At 34.6% G+C, this 22,552-nt stretch overlaps 1 protein-coding gene across 3 annotated transcripts in view; it reads right to left on the bottom strand.

The window, feature by feature from the left end:
* Positions 1-3,935: 3,935 nt before the first annotated feature.
* The window catches only part of LOC118180528 (alpha-tocopherol transfer protein-like), an 89,442-nt gene continuing 70,825 nt past the window's right edge, over positions 3,936-22,552 (bottom strand). For 2 of the 3 annotated variants that reach the window (XM_085827275.1, XM_085827277.1), the window contains exons 3-5: positions 18,368-18,561; positions 11,717-11,827; positions 3,936-4,830 (exon numbers count right to left, since the gene is read on the bottom strand). In XM_085827275.1, the coding sequence (XP_085683401.1) occupies positions 4,639-4,830; positions 11,717-11,827; positions 18,368-18,561 (497 nt within the window). In that variant the 3' untranslated portion in view covers positions 3,936-4,638. The remainder of the gene's footprint in view (positions 4,831-11,716; positions 11,828-18,367; positions 18,562-22,552) is intronic. The other variant, XM_085827276.1, reaches the window with a different exon arrangement.

Below are 22,552 nucleotides of genomic sequence, written 5' to 3'. Positions count from 1 at the left end.
ATTATGGCAAAACACACTAGGGCTGTCTGCTTAAGGGGAGGGATGCCTTCGTGGAGGACTTTCTAAGGGAAACTGGCTCGTATACACGTTACAAATGGGGAAAACTACGAAAACACGCATGCAGCCAGCCCGTTCGCGGGATTCGAACCTCGGACCGAACTACCAGTGTTCAGCGACTTTACCGCTCGGCCGCTGGTGGGCCAACAGGTGCGCAGGGGATGAGTCTTCCAAGTCACGTGATGCCCTCTGGTGGCTGCAGGACTTACTGATACCGTATATATATATATATATTTGTACTGAGATGGTTAGATATATATGTACTGAGATGACATGGAGAAAGCTGCAACGGATTGGATAAAGTTATTTGCCTTGTAATAACGTAAACAGTCTTTACTGCGTAGTTAGACAGATAATACCTGAAGACAGACGTAGCCTTAAACTCCCCACGTAATTTTATTCTTTCATAACTAATTCTAAGGCCTCATAATCTTTTCCATTGGACATCATCATAGTGGGTAAGCAATGCACCAACAGTTTCATGCAGATTATATTTTTAGAACAATGGACAATGGCTAGCTGTGGCTGAGCGAGTGAAATAGTGTCTTAACACGGACAGAGCTAGAAGCAAAAAGTGCACAGTTATACATTATGGTAATTCACCAAGGAAAAGATTTCACTTCTTGAAATTTTGACTTCCAAATCAGTTACGTGAAAGTCGTTCCACGATTTAGGAGTATATCTCACACCTATACTACACAAAATCTGGTTTATGGCTCGTGGCATAGGGTGCAAAGTTCTCAACTTTACGCCGAGTTTGGGATAAGCCTCGACCAATCAGAGCGAAGCTAAAACGAAGCGGTGTTCTGCAGAAGATTTCGCTGTTACAAAACAAGCAGAGCGAACACTGGAAATCAATCGAGCACGGGAAAGTTGTAGACACATCCACGCATGCGCAAATTTAGCTTCTCTCATTGGCCACGGTTTGCACTCCGTTCTCGCAGGTGTGAACGGAACTCCCGTATTTTTGCCCTTATGACTATGCCTCTATGCCCTTTACGTCGCCGTCTGAACGCACCTGAGAGTCATACTTAAGAACATATTTATATTTGAGTGCCATTGCAAGTTATTTTAAATTGAAAATTTATTTCGAAATTTATGGTTCTGAATCTCAAATGTCTCAGAAGAACAAAACTTGTATTCGGAACTCATTGATCAACTTAGGTTTTGGTGTTCAAAACACTTTTCTCTTGATAGGTTCTTTTTGAAGCGTTCAACTGAGGTTCATTTTACTTTCTTATTTTATGTAATGTTTTCAATATTGTAATATTTACTCGACCTGCCTTTGGGAACGACTTTCTTCGAGATACAAAATGGCTAGGAGCTTTAGAGGAAAGAAATTGTAAACTTGCATTTAAGCTCCAACTATTTCCTTTTCTTTAAAAAAAAAAATCATTATTTTCGAACCTGCAGCAATTGCGTAGATAGTCCAGTAGTTTTTAAACTTTGTTTTAGAAACCTGTTAAAAAAATCTTTGTCGACTGTCTACAATACAATATACAAATATATTGTATTGATTGATAGAGGAAATTAGCGGGCAAATTCAATAGATATTTTGATCAGAATTATTTGCATCAGATGCATATTATGAGGAAACATGCTTTGGAGAAGTAGGCGCTCAATCCCGGAAAGAATTCTATTGTTTGCTGGAAGAGTCCAAGATTTGTAGGTATGGTACGTGAAAGTAGGGATGAGTTAACAAGAGAAAGGATGGGATTTTGAGTATAGGGAATTTCAGTCGTTCCGGGATTGAGCGCCTACTATGAACGGGCTCCTGCTTTGTGAGGGTAGCTAGCGTTTCGTCAGTAAGTGTATTATTTATTATTCTTATTGATTGTCTGCCCTTTTTCTTTACAGTTGCGATTTTCTACAATACCTTAATAAAAACTTTACAGTTACGTATTGTAACTTCATGTAATACTCTGTTACTTTACCGTAATAAGAGTTCTAATAAACATTAAATTTCGTTGGAATAAAAAAATTATGTAATTTCGCCAAAACGTTATGCCTTTAAGCAAATTTTAAATAAGCATACAATTTTACATTGCAAACACGTATTTCTCTAGGAAATATTTTTTTTTTGTTTCATAAATTGATAAAAATGAATCTGTCCTTAAACAAAATGTTCAATAAAACATGGAGCTTAAAAATAAGCAGTGAAACTCCTTCCACGGTTCGGGAATAAGTCAGCGAGCAAATTCCTTTTTTCCCTGGTACCCACTGAAAGCCATTCCACGATTATTTCCGTTGGAAACCTTTCCTTTCTATTCCTCTCACCTGCATGTATTGAACTCGCCCAGCTAACAATAGCAGTCGTTCCAAAATTGACCGTCTAGTCTCTGGAGATTTTCGTGCAATTTTTACTTTTAATTAATAATATAAATTTTGAAATAAAAATTTTAATCGCAGGCAAACAATTAAGAAATTTTTTATCAAAACTATTCACATCAAATATCTTTTATGAGTGAACATGCTTTTTAGAAAATTTCATGCATTTTTTTGTTTTCTTCAATAATATAAATTTATTTTATTATATAATGATTATAAAATTTAGCATTTTTAAGCGCTGTAAGCTGATTCCAGTTTTTGTCGAAAACTTAATTATATTTCGATGTTCAATAAAACTGACGTCATATGTAAAAAGCAATAAATCTTGCCTGTAGAAGACAGTTCGGATATTTTCAAAGCCAATTTCTGTTTTATCTTTCTTTTCTCTCTCATTTTTACTTCCTTGTACGAAGTAAAAAGGAAGTATTGTAATCGCGAAAAGTTTCAGGCAGCATATTTCAACGAAAATATCCCATTTTGACCTCTTTCAAATGCAATTGAACGATGTTTTTCGATATCTGTACGTAAGGACGAATTAAATACTCTTTTCCTTCAAAAAAATTATAAAACTGCTTTAAAATTAATTCTGAAGAGAAATTTTCGTGGCGTCTGTACGAAAGTATGTACGTACGTTCGTGCGTACGTACGTATCTCGCATAACTCAAAAACGAGTAGCCTCAAAACGTTGAAATTTTGTATATAGGACTGCTATAACATGTAGATGTGCACCTCGTATTTTGGTTGCAATCGGCAGCACCAAACGTATATAAATATATTTATATATATATCCACTCTATTACCCGGCTCAGTGATCTCAGTTTCTTTACTCTTATATGTTTGTAAATTGTCCATTTTTTGCTTTAAAAATGATTGAATTATGTTGTTTTTATCTTCCGGTTAAGGATTTTATGCCTTTAGTAAATCTGTGTGCAATATTTTTAGAATTATCAGCAATTTTAAAGTTGTTTAATTGCCGCTAAGCCTGTTTTTAATGGCGGCTATTGGTGTTTACATTTGAAACAGGAGATTAGTGGATTTGTTGCCAATCTAGAGAAACGTAGCTTCGCAACAACAAAGATAATGCATACATTTATTATTGCCCATTAAATCATGCTTAATTCTTTCTAGAATTTTTTCGAGGAAATAAGCGTTTGAGATTTACTTCGTAATTTTAATATAGATATTTTGAGTTTTTATGTATTTTTGCCTTCTCGCGAAGTGAGAACTGAATTAGTTAAATGAGAAATACTCAATTGTCTGTGAAAAACTGTTTCTGTTTTGTTTTGTTTGCTTAATTTCTTTTATACATAGTTCTAGCTTTATTATAGTATTTGAATAGAACATATGGCAACGATTAGATAATTCTTTAAATGATATACATTTTGTGCATTCTGAGTTATAATATGGACGAAATATAATACTGTTAAGTAAACCTAGCGCCAGAGTGTCGCTATGGTAAACAAAGTGAATTTTAAAGAATGCATTTATTCTATTGTTTTCTGCGCTGTCGGCGAAGTAGGTTTAATTCAATCTAATAAGTTTAAATAAAATGCAAGAAAAAGTGCGTATAATTTAATATTCCGTACAAGGAAGTCATGTGGTGTACACATCAAATTTTTTTTTTTTATTATAATAACGTTTCGAACGTAGGTAGAAATAAATATTGGCCCTTTTCTTTTGACGGAGGACCACATATTATTAAACATGAAAGCTATCACGAAATCTAACTAGATGGCAGCAAAGCTAACGATACGTACAAAAACTTCATGAAAAAAAGAACTTTTAATAATAATGATGTATTTCATAATTTACTATATATAAACGTTTAATGCGCGCAATGCGAAAGCTGCGCATTATGCCGAATTGTGCATTTGTCTGATTTTTTTAACCAAAAATACGTAGGTCGCTATTAAATAACAATCCTCACCATGTACAGAGAGATCTACTTTTGTTTAAATCATCAAATAATTATATAAATTCGGCATCGCACACAGCCTTGGCACTGTACACATTGAAAATTGCACGGCTATTCATGACTTGATATAAAAAGGCCACAACATCTGAAATTTAGTCACACATTTGTCGACTGGTACTCCGTTAACAGAAAAGAACCGAAATATTTCATAAGTTTAGGGAATTAAAGGAACATAAATATTCAAAACTTCCCTATGGTACAGAAAGCATAAATTATTGTCTTAGAAATTTTCTTCTTCTCTTTGTGTTCTTTTGCATCTCCCTGAAAACATGGCGTCGTCAAATTATTATTTCATGTTTAACTTTGATTCCACCATTATTTATCTGTTCGACATAAGTCTGCTTACTAAGAAAAAAATTTATGTAGTCTTTATTATTAATTGGGCCTAAAATTCCTCCTAATTCTTCTGGAAGAACTTCGGGTGGCACATGTTTGTGGAATTCTACCAAATCACTTGTATGTAGATGCAACTGAAAAGAAAGCAGAAAGTTAATCTATGTTTATTTTACTCTGTACAATGTGCATATATATATATTTAAACAAATTTAAATTTAAATTTTAACAAACACGTATAAAAGTAAAAAAGCAAATTTAAAGCCAAAATTTTTTTTTTTAATTTAAAAAAAATGTTCAAGCATATAAAAGATTTAATTCTCGAACTAATCTACAATATCATTTAAATTCAGAAGCATAAGCAAATCAAGTGCAAAACCAAACCGTGAAAATAAATTCACTAATTTAGCAAATTAAAATTATTCCAAACAATTTTTTTAAAAATGCATAAGTGAATGACTGTTGAGCAGGCAGGAGACAAACTTATCAAGGGGAAGTTGCCTCCAAATCTAACTCTCCAATCATTCAATTCGTGTTTCGTCATTCATGCAGGCAAGGGTAAAAGTCAAAACCAAAAGTAAAAAGTGAAGAATGTCCAAAAAGAAATACCAATAAAGTGGTACCCCTAGAAATTAGCATTTAAGAATTAAAGCTCTAAAAGGAAAATACTAATGAAGCCTTTTGAGAAACAAGCAAGTAAAGTCAAGTATTAAATTAAACTTTTTTTTAAAAAATTAAATTTAAAAAAATTTCTAATAAAAAAAATAATCAAGAAAACAATGCATTTTAGAAACCCTTGTCTACAGAAACCTCCCCGACACGAATATACATATAAATAAAAAGAAACTAAAAAAGAACTAGACATAATCCATATAAACCAATAAGAAACAAAAAGAACTAATTTACAATTTTTAAAAAACAAATATATACTTAAAAATATAATTTCATATTTAGAAAATACTTAAATACTACATAAAAATTTTTAAAAAATACTTAAAGCAAGTAAATAGTAAGTTTTAATTCTAACTTACCTACTATATGAGTGTTGGGGTCTGCAAAAGTGTTTTAAAAGAGAAGTAAGTGTGTTCTTCAAATTACTTATATAGATGGCGCTTATGTGGGTAAAGTTGAGTGTAAAGCTGCTATCTTTGTTATATTAAAAATTTTTTGCAAACATTAATATTAAAATATACAAAAATAAATCTAGAAAAAATTAAAAATTAAAAATCCTAAAGGTATGTAATTATCAATATATATATACATATATAATTAAACCTAAAGGTATGTAATTATCAATATATATATATATAATTAAACCATCTAAATTAAAAGTATATTGGAGTCAAAGCGACGCAATTCCTCAACAATATTAATAATTGCATCTATACAATATATTTGCTTTATACAATATATATATATATATATATGTTCGAAGCTGTATTTTTTAGCTTTAAAAGTAATTTAAAAAATTGAATTTCTTTTCTTATTATTTGTTGAATTAAATAAAATATTTAAAATTTCATATGAAACCTAGTAAAAATTAATACAATGGATTTAAAATGCGTGTCTTTTGCATTAACTTATTGATTGCTTGCAAAAGAAATAAGTTTGGAGCGGAAGCATCCTTGAAAGTATATTTTGCCCTAGTCCGGAGTCGATAGGAGACTGTCTAATAACGCCTAATCATTGCACCATTAAAGCAAACTAAAGGAATGCCTTAATTAAACACATGTATCATTCCTTCTTGATGGAGCTCTCACTCTGTAGCTTAATCTTTTGATGCCCACCAAAGAGCTTAGCCCGCACCGCAGTGATTGCAAATTCAGCACCTCGCATTACAAATTTACAACTGACAGATATCGCTTATATTTAGAAAGAAGAATTGTTTAATGCAATCGCCGAATGGTTAAGCAATTAGAGTTCTGGCTGTCCTAACTCATGAGTTTCGCAAAAACGTTCACACCTGCTAAACCTCTAGGCAATGTGGCCTAAATGGTAGCCAGTAAACTATGCCAACTCGATTTTGCTCAACCCTTATGCAGAGTATAAATTTGTGGGAATGTAAAATATGAGCAAATTCTGCATTTTTATTCCTCCCCTGGGAGCTCATTTATAGTGAAAGTATGCATTAAGTACCACAGCAAAATGTTAGATCATTTCTAATTTTTTTCACAATAAATATTTAAAAATTCACGCATCAAAATGCCGCATCTTTCCTGCGCCTGATTTGGATGCTCGTATTTCTTATCCTAACTTGGACTTGGAAGTATTTCTTATCCTAACTTAAACTTATCTATTCTTTTCCTAACTTGGACTTATCTAACTTGGAAGTATTTGTTACTGGAATGCTGTGATTAGCTAATTTCCAATTGTTTCATTCTAGTGTTAGCTTAAAATTTAGAATTAGAACTTTAAAATCTTGAAGAACATTTTCTAAGGCAGAAATTTTTTTTTTGTTTTCCTAGCAATATTTGTTAATAAAAGTTTGTTTACTAGTCCGCAGAAACGCGCAAACACGGAAGGATTAAAGATTTGAAAACGCACATAATTTGAAATAAAAATTTAAAAGCACAGTAAGAGGAAGAATAGAATGTAGTTAAAAAAAGGATTTTTATAAGAAAGCATTCGTTTAAAATGGTATGATAGTTAATACACTACAAGGAGAAAAATAATTTATCATACAGTTTTAGTGGAATAATAGGTTGAATAATCCTGTTTACAGGATATACCTACAATTTTAATCGCGAATAATAAAAGCGTGAAGCGCCCGTGATAAATTACAAAAGATATTGACTTATATATTTTCCCCTCAACCAACTGCAATGCTGTGTGTTACAGAATGTTTTTCAAAAATTGAAATCCCTTTGAACAAATAGTGAAAACAGTGTTAGTTTCGATACTTCTAATTCGGAATTTCTTCAGAAGACCAGACTATAATTCTTTGGAGATATCCCCTGATCAAACTGGCTAAGAATGAGAACAAAAGTGCAAATCTCCGCACTTTAGAGGTCGAACTAATGCTGTCGAGCTGAGAACGTGGTGGAAGATAAAAAAATAATGAAAAATGCCTCTAGAACAATTTATATTCGCTATCCTACTATAATCATTCGTACATGAACACTAAATTAATGAAGCAGATTAAAAAGATTCTATCCAATCCTCTAGAAATGGGCAAAGACAAAGAAAGAGTAAAATATTCGAAAAACGTGAAGAGTCATAAAATAAACTATCCCACGATTACTGTTGGGCAACCTTTAACAACCTGGGATCAAAACAAGACGCATTGAGTAGTATTTTGCTTTAGCATAGGTTATGTTTCACTCGCATAATTGTCTGGAGCATGCTATACACTATTTGCTATGCACCATGAGATTGACGATTAAAGACATTATTGCAGAGGTGAAAAAAATTAAGAAGGTAAAAATTTTGCAAAATAAATTTCTGCAACCCTTTTGTTTCCTAGAAACCACCTTGCTAAAGACTTAAAATTTGATTACGTTAAGGAGTACTTCAATAAGCTAAAGACAATTTCTTCCGTAATACTGAATCAAATCCTGCTGAAAATTTTTTTAGTACCTTAAACCATGAAATTATTCCAAAAGACAACGTTCCTAGAGCATACGCAGTAAGCCTATTCTACATATACATAACTGTTTCGTGCCATCAATCTCTCTCCTGTATAATTGCAAACATTCCCTTGTTCATTTAAAATGCTTTAAATTTTATCTCACTTCTTTTTACGTAAATTGTATCGTACTGAATAGCGCTCGTTTTTATAGATGTTTAGATCAACAATTTGAACCCGTTTAACCGCAATTTTTTATCCCCCCCTTATAAATTATTTTTGCATCATCCAATTTTTGTTCTGCATCATTCGTAAATAATTAAAGTTTTTTCTGCAGCTTTGTTTCTGCAATTAATTTTTAAACTTTCTATCACTTTTAAACTACCACTAACATTATATGACTGAAATAATCAGTACAGTATAACTGCCAAGGATTGAATATTAAAATGATGGCACGAAGAAAATATGTTTAGAATTTCTGAATAAACTGTGCATTTTAACATCAGACGAGCTTATTTAAGTTCATCACTTACATAAATTTTAAACATTCAATGAAACCTTTTCACTCACTGTCAATGCTGTCAAACAAAGTTTGTATTACGGAAATGATCACATTATAGAACCTGAATTTAATTGATGCTCACTAAATAATTTAATTACATTCTGAAAAATGCTGGTCACTTTCAGAGGTGGTCATCTTAAGGAGATGGTCTTTCTGAAAAGTTATTCTTTGTGCGTAAACATTGATTAGATGCTTTTTTTTTTTTTAGTTCAGAGCAAAATATGGATTTCGAAGTAAAGGTTATATGAAGAGATTGTGTTTACTTATAAAGTAAACTTATACAGTAAGACCCCGCTTAACGCTGTTTCGTTTAGCGCTGTTTCGGTTTAGAACTCTTTTATTTCAACCCGGGGATTCTCCGAAATTGTGCGCAGCGCTAGGTTTCCAAATAACATATCCAAAACAGTGTAGTTGTGTTTCTTGCTTGGTGGACGCATTTTTATCATTTGAAACATTTGTTGACATTATTGTAAGTTTAAATTTGTATAATACTATAACGATTAATACAGTGACAAATATTATGATCTTTAGTTTTTATCATGTATATAAAATCATGTATATAAAAAACAAGAAAAGAAAGCAACCAGAAAAAGCATTTCACTGGAAACTCAAATGCAAGTGATTAGAAGATTAGATTCTGGTGAACGTCAATCTCAAATTAGCGCTGCATTGATTTTGGCAACTTCAACAATAAGGACAATTCTTAAGAATAAAGAAAAAATACTGTCATCGGCAACTGCAACTACGTCCAGCTCTGCAACTAGAATTACCCGTTCTAGAAATAACATTATAGAGGAAATGGAAAAACGACTGTCTATATATATGGATTGACGACGAAATTGAACGCAATATGCCATTAAGCCAATCTATCATAATGCCTTCTTGACAAAAAGGCAGAAAATTGGAAACCCAGAATAGACTGAATGATCTGACTGAGAATTTTATTTGTTTTTAAAAGTATATGCGTTTATATTGTTTTTATTTTTGTAAGAAATAAATGTTTGATTTTATTTTTATTAAAAAAAACATTATTAAATTTAATGCCTAACCATTTTTTATCCGTCTTCCCCTAACCCCATTATTTACATGTTAAGATAGCCTCGCTTAGCGCTGTTTCGCATTACGCTCTACTTCGATGGAACGTATCACCCGCGTTAAGCGGGGTCTTACTGTATTAGACATGTATAATTATTATTAATATATAAATACACTTTAAATCTGTATTCTGCACCTCTATTGCCTAACTCTGCATGCATTGCCTTGGGAAGCGTATTGTTTCAAATATTTCCTACTATGTGCTCTCCTGAATCATATTGGGGTATTGGTTTGGCCCACCACAGCTACAAGGTTGCCAACTACTGGGTTCAGAGTCCTCTGCCTTAAACCAACGGACTTTTCGCCGTCATTAGTGGCGAACCTTTGACAGATAGATTGGACTTCAAAGAAAAGCCTGCATTGCCTTGGGAAGCGGATTGTTTCAAATATTTCCTACTATGTGCCCTCCTGAATCATATTGGGGTATTGGTTTGGCCCACCACAGCTACAAGGTTGCCAACTACTGGGTTCAGAGTCCTCTGCCTTAAACCAACGGACTTTTCGCCGTCATTAGTGGCGAACCTTTGACAGATAGATTGGACTTCAAAGAAAAGCCTGCATTGCCTTGGGAAGCGGATTGTTTCAAATATTTCCTACTATGTGCCCTCCTGAATCATATCGGGGTATTGGTTTGGCCCACCACAGCTACAAGGTTGCCAACTACTTGGTTCAGAGTCCTCTGCCTTAAACCAACGGACTTTTCGCCGTCATTAGTGGCGAACCTTTGACAGATAGATTGGACTTCAAAGAAGAGCCACAGACGCTAATTTTTTTCTGTCATTCCGTTGAGGAAGAAAGATACATTTTAAAGAATCTTTAATTTAACATATTAGAAATATTTTTGTGTGCATAATAAAAGCTGAATTTGCCTGGAAAACTATTCAGGTCGTTTTGTTGGAGACGTTACAATATCGAGAAGTCCAACTGGCATACCAATTTTCTATTTATTTAAACTACGTAAAGTTTAGTTCCATTTCACTTTATTCATGCCAGCAGCTGGAAATGCAATTTTCAGCTTTTTCCAAACGAAAATCTGAAAATTGCATTTCCAGGTTACATCTACATATATTTATGAAATAAATTCAAGATAACAGTCTCGTAGGCATACCTTCGTTTTATAGCATTCATTATGAACCATTCTGCAGGGCAGTAAACTTCGTTGAAAGAAAGTTGTTGACTAACAAATCTTTTATTCCTAACTGTGTTTTAATATTTAATTATTAAAAACTATATTATCATTTGTTTATCTTCAGTCTGTGTTTATTATCTTTTCTATCCTTAACAGAAATATTTTTCTCTCTCTTAAACTACAGTCGGCAAATTTCTCTTACAAAAGAGTAGTTAAATTTTAGATTCGAAAGTATGAATAAAACATTTATCGCTTCTAAATGGTTGCCTCTGGCCGAATAGATAAGATCGGATTAGATACCAGGCAAACGGGCAGATTGTATGGCTGATTTTCGCCACTTTCCCTATTGGAAATACGAATTCGAGGCTGTTATCTGCTTTGGAGGCGGAGTTATTTGCCTAAGGGGAGGGAGACAACTCTGTCGTGCTCTCTCATATTAAAATAACCTAACCTAACCTTCTGAGTCGTGGTTAATGCAGCTTGCATTCTTTAGCAAATTAAAAAATATTTCCTTCATACTCCTATTATTCATTCATTCTCTGTTTCTCCGTTAGTATCAGCATAAATATATGATGAAAACGTCATACAATAAGGCCATCGTTAAATATACAACCAAAGCTTATTAAAAACTTAAATATTAAAATAAAAAATTTGAGCAGTAAAATCACTTACCCTTTGTAAGATCTTTTGGGGAAGCAAAATTTTTACAATGTTGTAAAAAATGCGGTAAAATTGTGGAAGGTTCACTACGTGGATACCTTTGATTCGACAAGGAAGACAACGCTGAAAGAAAAGAAATGATTAAACTTTAGGATTTTATTTTCTTCGGCATGGAAAAATTTTATAATCTTTCTACATACAATTTTCAGTAATTTTAGAAGCAATTTCTATCAGTTCAACATTGATATAAATTGGTTGATTATAACTTAGCGTCCTCTTGAACTTAATTATTTATATCAAAACTAAGTACCGAAATATATCCTGTTCTGGAAGTCAAACAAATAATGCAAATATGCCGCTCCAAGGATATAATATATGCCGCTGAAAGGATATAACTAAGTCCCATTATGAAAACTAAATTTCATTCGAGCTTTAACTTTTCCTCGATGGGCTTCTTCGCTCACTCTGAGCTACAACTTATGTAAGCTTCATCACCAGGCCCATATTATATTATTATGGGATATCGTAGGATTATCAGAGGAAGCAGGAAAATAGTGCATAGGCAGCAGTATTCCTGCATAATTACACAAACATCAAAAGCGTCAAAGAGGTCTAAATGAAGACTGATTTTATTAGCTCCCTTTCGTTTACAGTTATCAAGTATGAAGGAAGTAAGGATACTTAATGAGCATTTGGGTGTGTCTATAGCTATAAGACAAAAAATTAAAATAGCCAAATTAGTCGAAGGTGACATTTACTATATGGAATGTTTTGCCTCGTAGTTGCTTAGTTAGTCTTAGATTTAAATTAAGAACTGGATTTATTCGATGCAACTGAGGAACACTTTCCTCGATGTAAAGATGTTTAGTGGATCATATACATGTGATGATCCACAAAAAATAGTTCTTCAGACACTCACTACAGTGCAAGGAGAATTTCAATTTATTTATTATACATAATTGTACATTCGAAAATAATCGCAGTGAAGATATTGTTACGAATTCCTATATAGATATAAAGAATTTTAGTGAGATTATATGTAAAACTGTACACTGACTACCAATAAGTATTTGGATACATGTGATAGAAAAGAAAAACTAATTTTATTCAAAATCAATAGTTGGTAGAGCCTCCACGAGAGGTAATTACAGCGTGGACCCTCCGGGGCATACTTTCCACAAGTCTTTATATGACAGCTACAGGTATTTTCTTCCACTTGGCTTGGAGAAGACATAGAAGTTCCTTCATCGATTTTGCACGAGTAGTGCACCCCTGAATTCGGCGATGCAACTCGTCCCAGAGGTTCTCGATAGGTTTCAGGTCCGGACTCTGGGCAGATCAGTCCATTCGATGAACTCCATTGGCCCCATACCAAGCCTTGGTTAACGTCGAAACATGACAACTAACATTGTCGTCCTGAAAGTGACAGGGGTCCAACCCGTAAAACTGCCACAACGTAGGAAGCACATTGTCATCCAAAATAGTGCAGTAGGCATCGGAGTTGAGCTTACCATGAATGGGGACCAAGGGTCCCAGCCCATACCAGGAGAAACACCCCCAGACCATAATTCCACCTCCGCCAAACTTGACTGTTGGCACAATGCATTCTGGCAGGAGACGTTCTCCAGGTAGACGCCAGACCCAGACACTGCATCCGAACGGTAAAGGGTGAACCTTGATTCGTCACACCAAAGAACCCGTTTCCACTGATCTACGGTGCAATTTTGATGTGCTTTGCACCACATTAACGAAGCAGCGCGGTTGGACTTTGTGATCAAAGGCTTATGGGCAGCAGCACGACCATGAAAACCAAGCAGATGTGCTTCCTTACGGATGGTATTCATTGAAACAATACTCCCGGATGCCTGTTGAAACTTCTCGTGGATGACGGCCATCGGTTGGATGCGGTTCTTCCGAATTTCTCTGGACAGCACTCGTCGGTCTCTATCTCCCAGTTTCGTTAGTCTGCCGACTCGGGGCACATTCCGACAATCACCGCTCACCTTCCACTTTTTAATCACATAGGCCACTGTCGATTTTGGGTACTTCAGATCGCTAGATATGTACTTTAAGGATAGGCCACATTGTGATACTCGATAATTACACCTTTCTCGAAATCAGAGAGCTCCGAACTGCGAGGCATCTTGCATGCGAGTAAAGCAGATGCTGTTTCTTACACGATATATACCGGCGGAGTCCGTGACGTACCTTAGGACCGCAGATATCGTCATTTGCATAGGTGTCCAAATACTTATTGGTAGTCAGTGTAGTATCTCTTGTATAATGTAAAATGAAAGAACTCGGGAGAGAGAAGCGTTGTTCGAAAAATAAAATTACAGGGGCAAGAATTTTTAACATTGAGGAAACCGGTTATCTCACCAAATATGCGAGATTTGGTGACCAAACCAAGCAGGCGATGGTTTGCGGAACTAATTATTGTTGCCAAATTTGGTGAGAGATCAGCAAAAGTCATCAAACATGGCAACTTTTAGATTGGAATCCTATATAACTATAATTGATGTTATCCTTATAACTGTAACTGTGCCAGGTTTTTTATGTTACTGTAGCTCTATATTCCTTCCAGTAATTTCGAGAAATCTAACGTTGGAAATTTCTTGGCAGCTAGGGGAAAATTACATAAGACCAGAGACAGCATCAGTTCAGAATAGAATTCTGAGTTTTGAGAGATTTCCGTGTGAGCTTCGCTCTTTAAATCCGCTTTTCATTCGGTTTTGCTTAAGATTTTGGTTCTTCGAAGCGGCAGCTACTGATTGCGTTCTGGTGCTGAGAAGTAGAGTACTTTTGTGAAAATTCCGAAATTCTTAAGTGTTTCATTAGAGAAAACAAATTTTATCAAGCTCTGATCGATTGTGTCTACATTCAATCCATTATGAACCCATAAAGCATATAACAATATTGTCAGGTGCATATAAATTTCTTCCAATAACTTGAATCCTTACATTTCATCAAAATTTTCAACCATTCAGTCAATAATGCATTCTTTCTAATTTTTTACGGCTTCCTACCAGTGTTCTATTAAAAAATCATCAAAGCATCTTGACTTAAGGAGGTCATTATTCACCGTTTACAACTGTATATTTTCTCCGCAAGATTTGCTTTGCAAATTGTTTGATAGTTACCAGAAAAGGGCATAATCCGAGGGCACTAAATCAGGAAAATACACCAGGAGCAGTACGGCTTCCCTAACGAATGTCTTAATTCTGGTCAAATTAGTAACATCAGCAGTAGCGATGAAGTGTTGAGAAAACGCGCTATGTCACTTTTTGAGTCGCTTTAATAGGCTTCCCTGTGTACGCTATTGCATTTGCTGATTTTAACACTCTGGAATGACTGTGTTGTTATTTTCAAACACGTTGTTAGCTATTACACTTTAGTCCCATCAAAAGCACATCACTCTCTTAAATGTATACAGTTGTATCTCTGCTTGAGGTACTGAGTGCTTAACGATTCTTTCCTAGTTCCATTTTGACATGAATGCATCAATTCTTACCCTGCTGACCACAGACGCCTCTGCTTTTATGTTCACAAGTAATCAGATGTTGAGTAAATGCAGGGTGATAACGTGTGGCACACATGCATCGAACGCTTCGAATATATCTGTCTGATGAAACATGGTTCTGGCTAGCGAAGTAATTATGCTAAGTATGCGTTGATGAAAACTGGCAAAATCAAAACTAAAGCCGCGTATTGAGGTCACTATATAGCGGATTAACATGGATTCTCCTGGGTGATACTGCGATGTCAGATTTCTCTCTTTAAAACAAGAAAATCCATTCCTCTGCAGTTTTCCTTTTCCTGGAAGATTCCTTCCCATGCTACATATGTCTTAAGCAATTCTGAAAAGTCTCAAAGTAAAGAGAAGCAGGTATTGAAAATGTTTTTGTCTACTTTGGTAGGCTATCCTGGAAAATGAAAATTAAAATTCAGAAATCGAGAACAAACATTATATACTGGTTATCATAAATAAAGGAAAAATCACAAAAATCACGATTACTGAAAAAGTTACATGTAGAATTTGATGAATCTTACCCACAATATACAACACATAGTAAGGTATCAAATAACATAAAAAGAAATTACCAAACAAATATGGCAGTATAGAAATTAGCACATGTATGAAATGAACAAATCGAAGGTGTCAGTTTGCTATAGGAAAAGTACCTTCAATATGGAATATGATCACCTCTAGAAGCAATACAGCACATACAGCGATGTGTGATGCTTTCAATTATGCGGTCTATCAGTTCCATAGAAAGCCGGAGCCATTGCTCTTGCAAAGCAGTTGCAAGCGCGCCAAGGGTCTGAGGGGGCGGATTGAGAGCAGCTAGACGTCTCCCTAAAGCATCCCAAACGTGCTCGATAGGCTTCAAGTCCGGGGATCAAGCTGGCCATGCGCATAATTGTTTTGTTGAAGATAATCATCTACGAGGCGAGCCCTGTGGGGTCTTTCGTTGTCGTCCAGTAACAGGAAAGCATCACCTATTGCCCCAGCATATGGGCGCACATAAACATCAAGGATGTCATCTCTATAAATCTGAGCATTCATGGTTCCCCTTGGAAAGACATGGAGGTCTGTGCGTCCACCCAAAGATATTCCACCCTCAAACACAAACATTACCCCTTCCGTATGGTTCTCTTTCACGGATGTTTGACGGATGATAACGGGTTCTAGGTTCTCTCCATATCAAATAACGCGTACTATCCCTTTCTAGACTAAACCTGGACTCATCCGTAAAGAGAACCGCCCTCCATTGATCAGGCGTTCAGTGGACATGTTGTTGTGCCCACTGAAAACGGACCCTCCTATGGTGTGACGTGAACGGCACATAAATGGCTGGTCGCCTCGCATACAGACCACCTTCGTGAAGCCTTCTACGCACAGTTGACGTTGACACGAACCTTCCGGTGGCTGCAGCAAGGGAGGATCTAAGAAGAGTCGGAGTAGCGGTTCTATTACTGCGTGCACATAGTGTAAAATATCGGTCATCGGCACTTGTCGTAGCAGTTGGCAGTCCTTGGCTGAACCTCCTAGATGCCAAATATGTGATTTGAAATTGCCTCCAAAGTCTATGAACCACAGGACTCACATTTAGCCAGCTGGTCACTTCTGTTTGACTTGGCCCTGCCCCTAGTCTCTCAATGGGTCTCCATCGCAGTTCTACAGGCAAATGATGCCTGGAGGTCATGTTATAAATTGGCTACGTGAGATTTCTGAAGTCACTGTCATAGTGAAATATGGGGGCTTGCTCTCAAGCATGGACTTTTATGCTCCTCGCAGATGACGTATTCCGAAAGCAGCGCCACTAATTTGCATATCGCAGTTTTACTCAGCTACTATTACTTGGCAACATATTCAAATTTTACACGGTTTGGCTTATTTTTGAGAGAGTTATCGCTATTTCTGTGATTTTTCCTTAATTTATGATAGCCAATGTAGTAATGATGTAGTTACAATAAGATAGTTCATCCTTCAATTCCTATTAAACAAATCTTCTTCTTCAATGGCCAGACAGCCCAGGATGGGCCCTTGCCTTCCTCAGAATCGAATTCCAAGCTCTTCTATCCCTGGCCATGGACATCCAGTTGGTTATTTTTAAAATTCTTAAGTCTGTTTCCAAACAGTCGAACCACCTAAGTTTAGATCTCCCTCTTTTTCGGACGCCGAATGGTCTGGCCGAGAAGATCTTTTTAGTTACTCAATTTTCACTCATTCTCCACAGGTGTCTTGCCCATTCAATTCTCTGAATCCTTATATATTTTGCTATATATATTTTTTAAAGGATTTATAGAGTTAGTTCTTCTCCAGATATTGTTACATTTTATGCCACCAAAAATACTTCTCAAAATTTTTCTTTCAAAGACAGAAATGATACTTTTAGCTTTTTCTGTCAATGCCCAGGTCTCAGCAGAGCATGTAAGAATGGGTCTGATTAAGCTTTTGTAAATTAAAATCTTCGTTTTTCTGCTAGTGAAGTTAGACTTCAAGTATTTTTTGAGACCGAAAAAACATCGGTTAGCATCTGTGACTCTACTACTGATCTCGGGCATTAAAATCATTGAGAATATTAACTTCTGATCCTAAATATTTAAATTTGCTAACAGTTTCAAATTTGTAATTCCCAATTTCCAAATAGGGACTGGTGTTATTACTACATGGCATGTATTTAGTTTCATTTTGGTTGATTGCTAGATGCATTTTGCTCACTGCAACCTCTAGAGATGTAAAAGCCTCTCCAAGTCACTCGGGAGTGCGTGCGACTATATCAATATCGTCAGCAAACGCAAAAATCTGAACAGATTTGTTAAAGATAGTTCCACGAGTATCATTGTCGGAGTCTTTTATGATCTTTTGAAGGGCAAGGTTAAAAAGTAAGCAAGCCAGTGCATCACACTGTGTGAGCCCATTTGAAGCAACAATAGACTCAGAAAGATTATTCTGGATTTTAACCCTAAGTTTTGTCTCAGTAAGAGTAATTAATGGTGACCAAATTTATAAGTTTTTCAGGTATTGCAAATTCTCTCATAGCTTCAATTAAACATTTTCTGTTTACTGAGTCATAGGCAGTCTTAAAATCAACAAAAAGGTGGTGACTGAACAAGCACAGATCAAATTCAAAATGTAATATATCAAAAGAGACTTACCACCGCTGCAAGTGCAAAGAGGATTCGATGAAGCCTGAATAATTTTTGAGCTATGTCAAATGTCAAGTTTTTACAATCAAAGATTAAAACGACACCACTCACTTGGTATGCTTCTATATCATTTGTCACTAAACCCATGCATAAAACTGTGGCGAATAGTTCCTCAACTGTAGCAGTTTTAATATCATGAAAACCTAAAAAATAAAATAACCATTAGTAAAATTATTAACAGACAGTTAGAAATCATGTATCTTCATCATTCTACTTATTTGTTGAAGCGAAAAAAATTGGAAACATGGAAATGGGAGATTGGAATAAAGGGGAATTCTAGCAGAAGATTTAAAGCAAGTTATACAGATACTAAAAATTCCTTTTGTGGGTGAAGAAACCATTTTGATCAATTCTTTCAGTAACTTATAGGAATTAAATTATATCTGATTGTTACGAAAGTTTTCTGCCAAAAAAAACGTTCTTAATAATGTTAAAAATACATAAAAGCAATACTTTTAGTGCGATTAATAATTAACAGCCAAATCTATTATTTTCTGCCAACGTTTTGGTACTTTTTCAAAGCCTTAGGCCCAGAAACTTGGTGGCCGAATATCCAAAAACAGATAAACCTCAATTTTCTTTAAAGTCCTTTAAAGAACGAAAGCACCAGCAAGATGTAGCTGCATGTGTGAAAAAAGGTAGATGTCCGAAGGAGCGAATTCGGGGCTATACGGTGTGTGTGGCAAAATATCCCATTCGAGAGCACTGAGTCCAGCCGGGGAACGCCGAGACATATGGTCTTGCATTATTTTCATGGAATATTACACTTTTGCGCCGGAACGCAGTTAGACGTTTTACCTTAACAACAGCATCAACACGAACAAGCATCTCGCTGTACAACTTACTGTCGAGGGCTTTACTTCTTTCCAGACATTCTTTGTGAATAATACCACGGCAATCCTACCAGATACAAAGCTTGATCTTTCTGTTAGTCAAAGTGCGTTTTGCGATGCTGCCGACGTGCCTACGGGGCGCAGACCAACCGTTTTTCTGCGTATGTTGTTGAAAGAACAGCACAAATCACTATCTGAAGACGCACAGAAGAATGACATACCGAAATAGAAAATGTGTTACGGTATTTAGATAACTATAATGATTTTAAAAATGAAAAAGAATAAAAAAGACTAACCAAATCAAATTTGATCAAGTTTATAGTAAATTTTCTTAAAATGTTTTCCAACAAAACCCATAGACATTCAGAAGAACTCGGTACAGTTAACGAAGATGAGGATGACACTAATGTCGATATCGATAGTGAAAGGGAATTGTCTCTTGAACAAAAATTAGAATTAGCGAAAACTAAAAAAATTTCAACAAACCAAAATACAATACAGAAATCAAGTTATATCCAAAACCATCCCACGAGAAATCGATTTATTTGAAGATGAGGGATTTAGAGGTAAATACTTGGAAAAAGCATATCGCGCATTGCTAACAGTACCACCAACTAGCATAGATGATGAAAGAGCGTTTACGAGAGCTGGTAATTTTTGCACAAAATTACGTTCCACGCTTAATGACAGTACAATTAATTTTTATAACTGCATATATTATTGATATGTTTTTCAAGATCACATTTCAAAAGACTTTTTTGTGATTTAAATACATAAGATGTTCCTTGTTTCTTTACATTTTCGTGATTCTTTATATACTGAATCATTTGTAACTTAATTTATGTATCATTTGTAACTTAATTTATAAGTTACAAATGACTTTTTGTGATATTTACTCTCTCTAATAAAACTGGCTAATAAGGCAAAGAAACAGCTATATTTTCTTTCTTTTTCTAAAATTCCTACTACCGGTATTAAAACCGGTGTTCTGGTATTAACATCTAAAAAATACCGAATACTGGTATTAAACTTTTGGTCCGAAATTGCAATCCCTACATATGAAGTAATTCACTTTCTGTAATGATCCTAAATGGCATGAAATGTGAGCTTAGGAAAGTAACGGATTTCTGACACAGCAAAAGAATTTATCCTTAAAATTGTTCTGGTACACATATCAATTAGAATTATTAACTGCCTATTATTCGGATGACACAACAATAAAATAATATATGCTTATTGAAGGGCTTAAAAAGATTTTCAAATTACATATCTTACTAAGTATATAAAAGACTTAACTTGTACTTCAGAGAGTCCAATAAAGTAGATTAGTTAACCTTCCACCACGAGCGCTTGGCAATTTTACGTGAGCACGTGCGCGCCGTATTTTTTACGATATCCGTTATTTTACCGTTTTTCGCACGGAAAACAACAGAAATGAGTGAATATTAATAATAAATTTGTTAAGAAATAAAATACTAATCTTATTATTGCAAAATACAAATGATATCACATTCGAATATAAGTAAATTATTTTTAAGTTCTTATGTTAGCGAGATGGAAATGCAATGATGTATTGCGTTATAGAAAATTTTAAATTGATTATTCAATAATCATATTTTAAAATCGAAGCTAATTTTAATATTCATCAAAGACAAGTATCATCAAAGACAAGTAAAAAAAAAGAAAACACTTTGGTAGGGAAAAAGTAAGGTTAGCATGACTTACTTTCTGCAGTGAAATTTACTGGTTACAAAAACGCGCTTTAAACTAACTTTAATGTTAGCTTTAATGTTAGTTTTAATGTTAGTTATTAACTTTAATGTTAGTTAACTATTTTATTTCTAAAAAATAGAAATAAAATAAAATAAGGAATGGAAATTGCTATTGTTCTCCGATCCAAAGGTGTCCTTGTCTTCCTTTTCATCATCAGATAATTCTTGAAGAATCCGAGCAAAATCAGCTGGTTGCACATATTTTTTCCCATGAAAACCGATATAAAATTTACAGAGCCAAATTTATTCAAATTAAAATAATACACGGCAATTAATAAAACAAAACTGCAAAATATTTGATAAAAAATATATTCCAAATCTTAAAACACGACCACGCGCTTATCGTAACTTGTCGGAAAAAGCTGCCACGTATCACAAATCACAGTTTAAAAAAATCTGATGTGTACACCACATGACTTCCTTGTACGGAATATTAAATTATACGTATTTTTTCTTGCATTTCATTTAAACTTTTCAGATTGAATTAAACATACTTCGCCGACAGCGCATAAACCACAATAGAATAATGCATTCTTTAAAATTCACTTTGTTTACCATAGCGACACTGGCGCTAGGTTTACTTAACAGCATTATATTTAGTTCATATTATAACTCAGAATGCACAAAATTTACATCATTTGAAGAATTATCTAATTGTTGCCACATGTTCTATTCAAATACTATAATAAAGCTAGAACGATGTATAAAAGAAATTAAGCAAACAAAACAAAAAAGAAACAGTTTTTCACAGACGATTGAGTATTTCTCATTCAATTAATTCAGTTTTCAATTCGCGACAAGGCAAAAATACATAAAAACTCAAAATATCTGTATTAAAAATTACGAAGTAAATCTTAAACGCTTATTTCCTCGAAAAAATCCAGAAAGGATTAAGCATGATTTAAATAATAAATGAAGGCGTTATCTTTGTTGTTGCGAAGCTAAGTTTCTCTAGATTGGAACCAAATCCGCTATTCTGCTGTTTCAAATGTAAACAAGAGCAATGGCCGCCATCAAAAACATTATTAGGCTTAGCGGCACTTAAACAATATTAAAATTGTTGATAATTCTAAAAATATTGCATACAGATTTACTAAAGGCATAAAAACCTTAACCGGAAGATAAGAACAACATAATTCAATCATTTTTAAAGCAAAAAATGTACAATTTACAAACATATAAGAGTAAAGAAACTGAGATCACTCAGCCGGGTAACAGAGTGGATATATATATATAAATATATTTATATACGTTTGGTGCGGCCGATTGCAACCAAAATACGAGGTGCACATCTACATGTTATAGCAGTCCTATATACAAAATTTCAACGTTCTGAGGCTACTCGTTTTTGAGTTATGCGAGATACGTACGTACGCAGGTACGTACATACGTTCGTAAAACGCCACGAAAAATTCTCTTCAGAGTTCATTTTAAAGCAGTTTTATAATTTTTTTGGAGGGAAAGAGTGTTTTATTCTGTCCTTACGTACAGATATCACGGAAATACATTGTTAAATTGCATTTGAAAGA

Source organism: Stegodyphus dumicola, chromosome 11 (assembly GCF_044657685.1).
Source record: "Stegodyphus dumicola isolate Sdum_Otavi_A_Nest chromosome 11, ASM4465768v1".
In the NCBI taxonomy this organism is placed as follows: Eukaryota; Metazoa; Arthropoda; class Arachnida; order Araneae; family Eresidae; genus Stegodyphus; species Stegodyphus dumicola.
Note: the sequence above shows the minus strand (reverse complement) of the source record. Positions and strands in the feature narration are given on the sequence as shown.